Genomic DNA, 12,401 nt, shown 5'->3' with positions numbered 1-12,401 from the left:
TCCTGCAAGCATATTAGATCCAGCTTCTGTTTTGTTAGAATGTGTTCCACTCTATTTCTTTTTACCTTGTCGTTAAGCCCATTCACATTCCATGTTAAGATTTTTAGATTCATCGTAAACTTTATTAATTAAACACTCAGCCTACCGATTTAAATAAATTCACTTAAAATAAATCCAATGTCAATTCAAACAAAATTCAAGCAGAAACAATGCCTTATCACAGACAAGTACTTAACAAAGAAGTTATTTCCATTCTTTTATAATAAATTTGCTAGCTTGATTTCTTATTCTTCCAGTAAGTTTCGCCATTTCTGCATATTGCATAAGTTTTTGTATCCATTCTTCCTTTACTGGGACTTCTGCTTCTTTCCACTTTTGGGCAAGTAACATTCTTGCTGCTGTAGTAGCATACATAGATAAATTTCTATACAATTTAGGTAGTTCTGTCCGTATAATTCATGAATTTGACATGTAGGGTGATATTCCCTCCATATGGAAATGAGGCCATATTTTTCATGTAAAGCTGCCTTATGTTGATGGGCCAATTGTCTGACTCTAACCCACCCATTCAAATTGGCAGTGGCTCCTCAAGGCTTTGGGCACAGAGGGGGGTCTTTCACTGCTTTACAGCACATGTCAAACATTTAATTTCAAATTGTGGCTATAAGATGGAAAACCATTAAGAGACAACTTACCCTGGGGTCTTTTTCTAAGCGAAGCTGGTGCTGAAGGCTGCGCCGCCTCCGACCCTTGGACATCCCGTTGTGGAAAAAATGGTACCCATCCTCTACAAAGGGTAGCTGGGGAAGATTTTGAACAGTTAAGTATTAGATAATATGCTCGTACTGACCATCATGATAATCTACAATACAATCTCTATAAACAATGGGTCGAATGGGGCTGGGCAACCTTAGACCTGTGGGATCTGTCCTTGGGATGCTCCTCACACTTCCCCACAGACCATGACCCTCAATGACCCTGCTTTGCACCCTCCTTGGGTGTTTTTGCCTGGCTGGAACGTTGACCTTGAATTCTGATCATGCCTCTTGCCCAGTTGTCTGGGTGGAGGAGAATAAAGAGGAATTTATGAGTACAGTGGTACTTTGGTTCTCGAACTTAATCCATTCTGGGAGTTCATTCGACTCCCAAAACTGTTTGAAAACCAAGGTGCAGCTTCCGATTGGTTGCAGGAGCTTCCTGCACTCAAGCAGAAGCTGCGTCGGACGTTCGGCTTCCCAAAAACATTTGCAAACCAGAACACTTACTTCCAGGTTTGCGGCATTTGGGAGCCAATTCGCTTGACAACTTAGCCATTCGAGAACCAAGGTACCAATGTATGTGCAGAAGCTAGCCTAATGCACAAAGGCAATGGTGACATTTGTCGTTCCACCACTTTTGTCTCTGGCCCCACCCACAAATGGCATGTGGTTCCTCAGCACCAGATTTAGGGTGGTATGGGAGCTTCCCCCACACAGTGCACTGAGCCAAGGGGGTGAAAAATTGAGATAACCCATAATTGAGAAGATCCATTTGGGGGCACCAATTTTTTTGCCTTGCACAGGGTGCTATATTACAAAGGTCCGCCCCTGGGTTGTTTAGGGGCCACCCCGAAGGGTATAAAGCTCTTGGGTTGAGAAGCATTCTCTGCCTCCGAAGCAAAACATTCAATCCCTCAAAGAATCTTGCATATTATAACCCAGAGAGCGAAGCAATAAAGCTAATATCATTAAGACCAAATTGAGTCTTCGACCAAGAATATCACACTTGTGCATGTGTAGCTGTGGCAACATAAGCAGCAGCCTGCTTCTACATATCCACAGCAAATTATGGTTATGTATATAGTACCATCCATGTACATTTTCCTTCACAAATACAGAAGAAAATGTTACATCCCTGCCTTGAGGAGCTTACAATCTAAAATTAAAAATTAAAGAAAGGCAAGGAGAGCTCATAAAAGTCTAAATCAGTTAGAATTTTGCTTTTAAATGAATGCCTAGTTCCTGACTATGCTAGAAATATGGCGACATATAAATCTTGCATGGCATGGCCCGTTTCGATTTTCCACCAAAGGAAATGAAATCCTCCTCTATCCTGCTCTGTTTGTCATAAAAAAAAAATAGTACATGGATCCCACAGGGCACCTTGAATGTTACAGATCATTGGGAGCCAGGTCTGCCCAGCATTGAACATAAATCTGAAAACTTTTTCGTTCCGCTCACAAAACACAGCCAGATGCCTGTGAAAACTGGACATTCAGCGTGGCTCTCAACAATTTCCTTGGATGGAAAGAAGTGTTGACAAGGGCTTTACCTTTACATAATGAGAGACTGGGGAAATGCCTCACCACCCCATTGCAATTTTTAAAGCCTCATCTTGCACCATCGTAAAGCTGGGACCGATAGAGGCGATGAGATCGTGCTTTTTCTCCCTGCTTCTCTGCAAGACTAGCATACAGGAATGAGAACATTCGTTTCACGGAGAAAAAGTCACGCAAAGGGTGGCTCTTGCTGCTTAGATGCACTGTCCAATTTTCACGCAAAAGATGTGGAATTAAATCTGCTGTTCTGCATGCCCCCTTCAGAACTTGGAGTTCCTTTGTAGTCACGTGGCAAAATACGCCAGCTATATCTATTGTTAGGGGAATTACAGGAAATTATTGTAGAGGATCTAGGAAATCCACTCAGAGTAGTTGGATTACCATCTCTCTCACTCACTCGCTGCCCACAATTAAATATGATGTAATGAAAGTCTCCTGGCAAATAGAAGGGGAAGAAATGGAGGCAGTGAGAGATTTTACTTTCTTGGGTTCCATGATCACTGCAGATGGTGACAGCAGTCATGAAATTAAAAGATGCCTGCTTCCTGGGAGGAAAGCAATGACAAACCTAGACAGCATCTTAAAAAGCAGAGACATCACCTTGCTGACAAAGGTCCGTATAGTTAAAGCTATGGTTTTCCTAGTAGTAATGTATGGAAGTGAGAGCTGGACCATAAAGAAGGCTGATCGCCGGAGAATTGATGCTTTTGAATTATGGTGCTGGAAGAGACTCTTGAGAGTCCCATGGACTGCAAAAAGATCAAACTTATCCATCCTTAAAGAAATCAGCCCTGAGTGCTCACTGGAAGGGCAGATCCTGAAGTTGAGACTCCAGTACTTTGGCCACCTCATGAGAAGAGAAGACTCCCTGGAAAAGACCCTGATGTTGGGAAAGATGGAGGGCACAAGGAGAAGGGGACAACAGAGGAGGAGATGGTTGGACAGTGTTCTCGAAGCAACTGGCATGAGTCTGACCAAACTGCGGGAGGCAGTGGAAGACAGGAGTGCCTGGCGTGCTCTGGTCCATAGGGTCACGAAGAGTCGGACTCGACTGAATGACTGAACAACAACAACAAATGAAAGTCTGTGTTTGTGGAAAGGTATGACAAAAAATAAATAGTTTGAGATAATAATAATAATAATATTTAAAATAATGTTATTATTTATACCCCATCCATCTGGCTGGGTTTCCCCAGCCACTCTGGGTGGCTTACAACACATAAAAAATGGCAAAACATTAGACATACAAAATTTCCCGATACAGGGTTGCCTTCAGATGGGAATAGGCACAGACAGAGTAGAGTTTTGAGTTATGTGAACTCAAAAAAAGGCATCTAGGAATGCAGAATCTCTCAATCTCTCTGTCTCTCCAAGGTGAGGAAGCTTATCTGATGCCTGTCACAGCAATTAAAATGACTTGTGCAGCACGTTGGCGAAATATATATATATACACGTACAATTGTTTCAAAAATACAACATTTATCAATTTTGTAAACAAGAGACAATTGCTAGCAAGATGCCACAAAAACTTGCAAACTACCCAAACTAAAATAAACTTATGATGATTGATTTAGCTCAGTTCTTACAGATGCTTGGCTCTGTTTTCTGTTTTCTTTATTTTATAGGTAAGTTCATAAGGATGTTGTTCACAGTAGCCATGGGGTGCTGTTGAAGTTGTACAGAAGACAGGGTGCCGGCGTTCTACCCATGTTTCACCCTAGCAGTCCAAGTAATTAAGAGGCCACTGTTTCGCCCCAGATGGGGCCAGCTTGCTGGGGTTGGCAAATAGAGCACTCCCTGGGTGGTTTTCTGGGCTTCTTCAGTGGTCTGGTCTCAAAGCATTGATGCATGTACTAATATTAAATATCATTGAAGATACAAATTCTTGGCTTAAGCTTAAGAGACTGGATTGCTTAGCAATTAAGCTGTGTGCTTCCACCTATGCTCGGTGTCTGTATATGTAAACAAAGTCAAATGTCATAAGCCTCCAGTCAAATGCCATAAGAAATGCCATAGATCTTCACCTGTTTAGTGAACAGGGCCAGCCCAATATTTTTTACAGCCTGAGGCAATGGGCAAGATGTCATTCTCCCCATTGCATGTACAGAAATTAGCCAGCCTGGCAGCTGAAACTTACTTCAACACTGATGGCCTGACAGCTGCCTTTGGGTTTTTATTATGATTTCATCATCATCATCATCACCACCACAATGAAACATTAAACATTAAAAACTTCCCTAAACAGGACTGCCTTCAGATGCCTTCTAAAAGTCAGATAGTTGCTTATTTCCTTGACATCTGATGGGAGGGCATTCCACAGGGCGGGCACCGCTACCAAGAATCCAGGGGTTCCCAAACTGTGGTCTGAAGACCACCAGCTGTCCATGTGCTTCATACAAGTGGTCCACAGTGTGTCTACACTAAATATTAATATTGACCATTAATTACATTTTCATTCCTTCTTTTACTTCTTATATTGTATTTTTGTTTTAATTCTGTGGAATTCAAATTGGGATGCAATCAGATACAGTGTAAGAAACACAAAAAAGCAATCGAAAACCAAACAGCCCATCACAATTGCTACAACAGGCAGTAAAATCATTAAGTGGTCTGCCAAGACCCTCGGCCACTTTTAAGTGGTCCGTGGAGGTGGGGGTTGGCACTAAACAATGTAATTGAAAACATTCTGGGGAAATGCTAGCCTGGAGTACCCCCCTGCCCCCCCCCACACAAAGAAACTAGCTATCTGTACAAAGAGAGAGTTTTTTTGCTCTATGGCAGCCTTCCCCAACCTTGTGACCTCAAGATGTTTTGGGCTCCAGTTCCCATCAGTCCCAGACAGCCTGGACTAATCTTCAGGGAGCTGTATTCCAAAACATCTGGATGGCATCAGGTTGAGGAATGCTGATCATCATTTACAGGATCTATCTTTCTCGATTTGTATGTACTAGGAAAAACAGTTGCATGAACCCACTCTAAGCCAGTCTCTCTTGGCTTTTCAGCTATTTAGATGGCTGCTGAAAAAATACCCTGAAATTCAGCCAGACTGCTAAGACTGAGATAAATGGCACATATATTCCTCCTCACTGAGGCTGCTGTTATGGAACATTTTCAATTGCACCGCACGTCTCCATGCTATTTCTTGCTCAGAATAATTCATAACCGTCTGGTTAGCGACTCATCTGCATTTTCAACCCCATTTTTATCAGTGTTATCGTGCTACCCTCTTTCAAATTACAACAATAAAAAAGGACTGTGACCTATTTGGCTAGTTCCTAACAGAACACTTCTGATCTTTTCTGCACAATGAGAAAAGTGGAAGACAGGGTGTAACATGATTGCTTGCGATTGTACAAAACGATTAACCTTGAACGATGCATTTTCACACCCTTCTGGCATGTCTGAAAAGCCACAGGAGCCATTTTAGCATTTCTGTCTGTTTCACTAGCCTTCCAATTTCTTTTGAAAACAGAAATCCTCCTCTTTAAAGGTTTTGTTCTCTTAGGTAAAGAAGGTAAAGGTACCCCTGACCATTAGGTCCAGTCGCGGACGACTCTGGGGTTGCGGCGCTCATCTTGCTTTACAGGCTGAAGGAGCCGGCGTTTGTCCACAGACAGTTTTTTCCTGGTCATGTGGCCAGCATGACTAAGCCGCTTCTGGCATAATGGAACACCGAAACCAGAGCAGCACACAGAAACACCGTTTACCTCCCTGCCAGAGCAGTACCTATTTATCTACTTGCATTTTGGGGGGCATGCTTTTGAACTGCTAGGTTGGCAGGAGCTGGGACTGAGCAATGGGAACTCACTCCATCGCGGGGATTCGAACTGCCAACCTTCTGATCGGCAAGCCCAAGAGGCTCAGTGGTTTACACCACAGCACGACCCGCATCCCAATCAAAAAGTAGCAACTTGCTATACTCAGAAAGGGATAGGCAACAGTACAAATGAGTTAATTGGTACTAATTACTTTAGTCATTTCTATATTAGCATGTGCTTGTCTATTTTCTTAAAAACAGATGGCCTTACAGCAGGTGTGGGGGAACTTCAGTCCTCCAGATGTGACTAAACTACAATTCACTTCATCCCTGGCCATTGACCATGCTTGCTGGGGCTGATGGGAGTTGTAGTTCAGAAACATCTGGAATGCCAAAGGTCCCACAAGAACTAAGGCCCAACACAATGAGAAATCCTTAAAAATAACATGGCACAGAAGTCTTGATTCAGCTTTATCACACATTACATTTAAAGAATCTTTTGCCACTTCCACAGTCATGGTATCCTGGGAACTGCAGTTTGCCAAGGGTGCTGGGAACTGCAGCTTCATGACAAACTACAGCTCCCAGAATTTCTTAGAGGAAGCCGCGTCTGTTAAATTGGTATAATGCATGGTGTGAATGGGACTTTTTTGCAGTTGACAGGAAGGCATTCGTGTAGCCTCTGTCGGACCGTCAGTGATGTCACAAATCAGCTTCTCAGTGGGTGATGGAAGCAGAGAGAACGAAAACCAGCACCCTGCTCCCTCTGCTAAACAGCTGATCACCTTACTTGGCTTCAAAAGGTGTGGGTTTTTTTTTATTAACCATAATCACTAAGTTTCAGAGGCAAAATATCACTCAATGTTAATCACTTCAGTAGCAGCAGCAACAGCAGCAGCAGCAGCAGGAAAGACTATTGGCTGCATCACAGCTGACTGAAAGTATTTGCCTGTCAACTGTGGGTGATGGGAAGCTGGATTCAATGGATCTTCTGTCTGATCCAACAGATTTGGTCTGATCCAAATCTTCGTAGACTTTTATTTGTACCATTGTCGGTTTCTTGGCTGGTGGCAACCCTGGCAGCTAGATTGTTGGAGAGATGCATGCCCAGCCTTCATTTCTCAGGCCCTCCCTCAGCTTCCGCATGCTTGCCTGAATGTTATAAGGATATTTTGTACTTCCTTTAACTAAACGCAAATAATTTATAGGTTGAAAAGCTTCCTTCGGTGCCTAAAACCAGAAGACTGAAGATTCATACACATTGTCTGAGAGTGACTCCCCCAGTTTCAGCTGCATTGATTACTCCTTCCTAAGGATGGCAACAATTAAGCTCTAATTGAAATCCACACTTTTTATGATCAGTGGTTAATGGCTTAATTAATCCTGTCAATCAAACGAATAGCATTTGCTTCATGTTTAAGGTTTTAAGGGCTAGCTGCCAGGCTATTTATCCCTCAGAACATCGGGAAGCAAGTTAAAGCTCACGCCGAACAAAGCTTTGTGGGTTCTGTTATTCGCCCACGAAAGAAAGGTCACAGCATCTAAAGCACGTCAAGGATTTTGCAGAAGAAGAGAAATATTTTTAGGCACGAACAACGTGGACTTGAAAATGCTTTACATTTCATCATCCTTGTGTACCGCAGATGATTTTCATGGACGGAACAAGTTGCTCGCCCCTGTGAAGAAAAATTTGCGCCTGGCACTCGGCTAGCACTATGAAAAATGTTAGGCAGTGGTGGCAGCAATAACAGATGGCTGCTGGTGCTTTGCAAAAGTCATACATTCTGATGTTATCAACATCATCCATTATACAAGCAAAAATCGGTAATGGCAGAGGAAGAATAACATATTTAGGGTTATTAGGTATGTTGTTTCGGTGAACAATTAACAAAGTCAGGGTGTTGTAGTGCTTACCTAGTCACATAGCTCCAGAAGAATGACCATTGTAGTGGGAGACAGGACAGTGTTTTGGCTAGACTAGCAATAGAGAGACCCAGGTTCAAATTCCCATTCAGACCTGACATTCACTTGACCTTGGGCACTTTACTGCATCTTAGCCTAAACTACCTCACAGGATTTTTATAAGCATAACAGCTGGCAGCGGGGGGGGGGGGGGAGAGAGAGAGAGAGAGAGAGAGAGAGAGAGAAAGGATTTTGTATGCTACCCTGAGTTCCTCGCAGAAATGTCTCCAGAATTTTCTAGACATATACGGAATATTGCAGTCTGGGCGAAAATCAATGAAAATGTCTGGGCAAATCTGGATGCCCATGTTGGCAGTGTCGTTTTTGCCAATTTTCCATTAAAAAAAATAGCTCCAAAATGGCGATTTTGCACTAAACTGAAAACTTCACACACACCCAAAAAAGAATTCAAAAACTTTGCCAACTTTCCACCTGGATTTTCACTGTTTGAAATATGGCAACCCTGGCTACTGTACAAAGATAACAGCCACCACCATTGCTCCAGCCACATCATCATCTAGTCCAAGTTTTTGTCTCTCACTCTGCTCACCGTGGCCCTGCAGCCCCCTGAAATTTGCACACAAAGGAATATGACCCTCGAGCTGCAAAACATTCCCGAAACCATTTTAGAGATTTGTGTGACGCATGCCTGAGAGCGAAAGTAACCAGCCATAAGAAGAGGAAAGATGTGTGAGCATATGAAGGAGCCATTTTTAGCACCAGCAGCATATGGTTACTGAGAAAAACGAAATGCCACCCATCACATTCCCTCTGCCGAGTGGCTCCCTACCAACAGTGCTGCACAAGGAACATGCTTAATTATTTAGATAACTAAAGTAAATATAATTCCAGCAGCAGATGACATCCTCCCTGTTCCCCCAAATGAGGCTGATATTTTTTATTGGTCTTATGCATCCTCCTTCAAAAGCACCCAGCAGTGAGATGAGAAAGGATCTGGATGACTTCGTGCATGATGTTTCTCACTCAAGTCGTGAGCTGATGGCTTCTGTATATAGGGAAAAAACATCATACAGCACAAATGCCGCATGGCATACAGACTTTTCCAGCCTGATCCTCAATAGGAAGTGGCTCGTGTCAGCTCCAGGTTTTGGAGGACTCTTGGACAAGACAGAAACCCACCCATTCTCCCCAGCTACTCCTTGCCTTCCTTGTCACTGCTCCCACTTGTGAGGCAGAGAGCCAACCAGCTGTCAGGGACCATGCTGAGGAGGCTGCACTGAGGAAGAATGGTGGGAGACACCCCCTCCCCCTGATCCTGATCCTGAATCTTCCCAGAAGCAGCAGGACAGTATAGATTTGGAACAGTGGTTCGCAGAGGGGTATAGTTCAGAAGGCAGAAGCTGGGAAATACTGGATGTGGAACAGCTAGGAGAAGAAACACTGGAAGAGAGGGGGTTAACAGATTCACAGTGTTTGGAAAGCGTTCCTCCAGTGCCCTCCCCAAGATCGAGAAGAGCTCGGAACAGAAAGCGCAGAGGGTACAAGCTCAAATTACAAGACATAGGAGTGACGTAGATTAATAGGGATGGAGGGGGGGTGAGCCTTAATTGGGAGCACTGTCATTTTAGGTAGACAGGTTATTTGTCTCTCACTGTGATTATTAAAGAATCTAACTGGTAAGACATCCCTTTCGTTTGATCTCTTCTTATTTACTGCCACGGGGGAGGAAGCTGATTCCCGAAAGACTGACACCAGCAAGCAAGCAGCACCCACTCCTCCTCCTCCCCACCACCGCAGTTGCCTAAGCCAGAGCAAGAGGCAAGAGAGTAAGCAAAATGGGCAATGGGAAGAGAAGGAGCATGGTCCAGGGGGCTGCTGCCAGTGGCTCTCCTGCTCAGATTTGGGCGCTCAGCAGGCACATGATCACGTGACACCAGCCCTTGAAGTATGTATGTATGTATGTATTTATTTATTTATTTATTTATTTATTTATTTATTTATTTACTGCCCTCAGGGCAGATCTCAGGGCAGTTCACAGAAAAGATCACAACATATATAATCAGAATAACAACAACAACAACAACCCCCCAAAGAGCCACATTTTAAAAGGGTATAGGATGTCCATCAGGTCAACCAAAGTCCTGGTTAAAAAGGAATGTTTTTGCCTGGCGCCTAAAGGTGTATAATGAAGGCGCCACGCGAACTTCCCTGGGGAGAGCATTCCACAGATGGGGAGCCACTGCAGAGAAGGCCTGTTAAAATGTGAGAAATGGGACTCACAGTACTCTCCTGATCTACATCCCTAAACTAGTTTGGGCATTCAAGACTCAAAGCTCAAGATGAATTCACTTTCCTAGGCATATCATAATGGGTATCCTGTGAAGAGAGTGCTTGAATACTGTAGCCAGAATAGCGCCCTCTGGATATTATAAGACAGTTCTCATTATCTCATTGAAAGAGGTGGGTTTGCTTAGTGTGGAGAAGGGATATTTAAAAGCGAAACATCAAATACCACATACTAATATTACTATGGAAGGAACATCAGCATGCTGAAGGGTTTTGTACCTTGGCTGTCCTTTGAAAGATGGGCCCTGGGAGGCAGGAAGGGGAGTGACAATGCAAGACTTTACCCTCTCCAGAGGGCATGCTTAATGCTCCCATGGGAAGTTATCAAGTGCCTAAAAAGAACGCCCTTTACCAAGGCATGACATCTTATTAGTTTTCCTTTTCCTAAAGTGTAAGCAGAACCCACAGTCACTTCCCTTCACTGTTACAAAACAGTGGGTGGAGTCATAAAGATGCCCAGAAAATCTGAAGCCTTTAAATTATTCCCAATCTTAATCTTTTAAATGTTCCCTAAGACTGCCATGGAGCATTATCAGGACAGAACACAGGTGCTGATGAGAAAGTCTACTTACATCTCCATCCACTTTCTCTCTCACCGGCTGAATGATCAAACCAAAGGAGATCTCTATGCCTCTAGAGCCCTAGCGACCAAGGAGCCAGCAGAGGGAGGTGTCACAATGAAGGGCGTGTCACAAGGACCTCCGCAACCTAGCAACCACCAGCACTGAACTGACACTACTCTCAACTGACACTACCAAGTTTGCTTATATGGCTTTTAATCCATGTTCAGCTTTTTACAAGTATGTAAAATGAAATTTATCCCTATATTCAAGCTTCTCTTGTTCCTGCACCTACTAAGCATTAGCTATCTAATCTACCTCTCTGCCTCTCTGGTGCAACTGCCACACACCAAAAGGCTATGGAAAGGGCCCCGTGTCTTCGACAATTCACAAAGTGATTCATTGCAGCTCAACAGCATCCCTCTCCTTCTTTTCATTGTCGTCCTATATTGCTGAACAGTGGAAAACCAGATACCACCCCTTGTGTGTTTATTCGTTTTATTACCCTCCTTCACTAGCAGGCCCCAGGGCAAGTTACAACCATCTAAAATTATTATTGGTGTTGTTATTAATTAAATTTGTATACCGCCATATACCCACAGATTCCAAGGCAGTTCACAGGATAAGATCACAATATAAAAATACAAAATACATAATAAAAACAAGAACAACCTAATAACCCCACCCCCCCAACACATCTTAAAAGGGCATTTGATGTCAATCAGATTGACCAAAGGCCTGGTTAAAAAGGAACGTTTTTTGCCTGGCACCTAAAGGTGTACAATGAAGGTGCCAGGCAAACTTTCCTTGGCAGAGTATTCCACAGATGGGGAGCCACTGCAAAGAAGGCCTGTTTTCATGTTGCCACCCTCTGGACCTCTCAAGGAAGAGGCACACGAAGGAGGGCCTCAGAAGGTTATCTCAAATATCTCAGGGTCTGGGGAGGTTCATATGGAAAGAGGCTCCTTGAGGCATTGTGGTCCTGAGCCGTTTAAGGCTTTATAGGTCAAAACCAACACTTTGAATTGGGCCCGAAAACTAATTGGTAGCCAGTGCAGTCGGACCAGGATAGGATGTGATGTGCTCAAATCCTCCTGCTCCAGGGAGTAGCCTGGCCGCTGAATTCTGCACTAGCTGAAGTTTCTGAACTGTCTTCAGAAGCAGCCCTACATATAACACATTTAGTTCCAAGTCACTGTGTGATGAATGTGCATGTATGATCCAAACTTAAGCTGAAAGAAAGTTCAGGTAAGTTGTGGTTTCTTTGTAGTTCTGAAGGAATTACCCAGACAGGGTGAAAGCAAATCACTGCATTAGGCAACAGCAAAACTTGAAAAGAAGTGTACACCGTTAATATTTGATTCCTGTAGAATCTAAAGGCCTGCTCTTGATCCTCACAAAGATGGTGTCAGACTTAGAGAAACCATATTCCTTGCAGGCCAAGACTTCTGTTCATTTGATGGTTCTGAAGCAGGAGAAGATATTATTAGTATTTCCA

At 43.5% G+C, this 12,401-nt stretch overlaps 1 protein-coding gene across 1 annotated transcript in view; it reads right to left on the bottom strand.

Annotated features, from left to right (window-relative positions):
- The window catches only part of PCSK2 (proprotein convertase subtilisin/kexin type 2), a 113,227-nt gene that overhangs the window by 84,823 nt on the left and 16,003 nt on the right, over positions 1-12,401 (bottom strand). Inside the window, exon 2 of the mRNA XM_033142899.1 lies at positions 696-800. Coding sequence (XP_032998790.1) covers positions 696-800 — 105 coding nt within the window. The remainder of the gene's footprint in view (positions 1-695; positions 801-12,401) is intronic.

The sequence above is a fragment of the Lacerta agilis genome, chromosome 3 (assembly GCF_009819535.1).
Source record: "Lacerta agilis isolate rLacAgi1 chromosome 3, rLacAgi1.pri, whole genome shotgun sequence".
In the NCBI taxonomy this organism is placed as follows: Eukaryota; Metazoa; Chordata; class Lepidosauria; order Squamata; family Lacertidae; genus Lacerta; species Lacerta agilis.
This window is presented reverse-complemented; position numbering and strand designations above follow the sequence as displayed.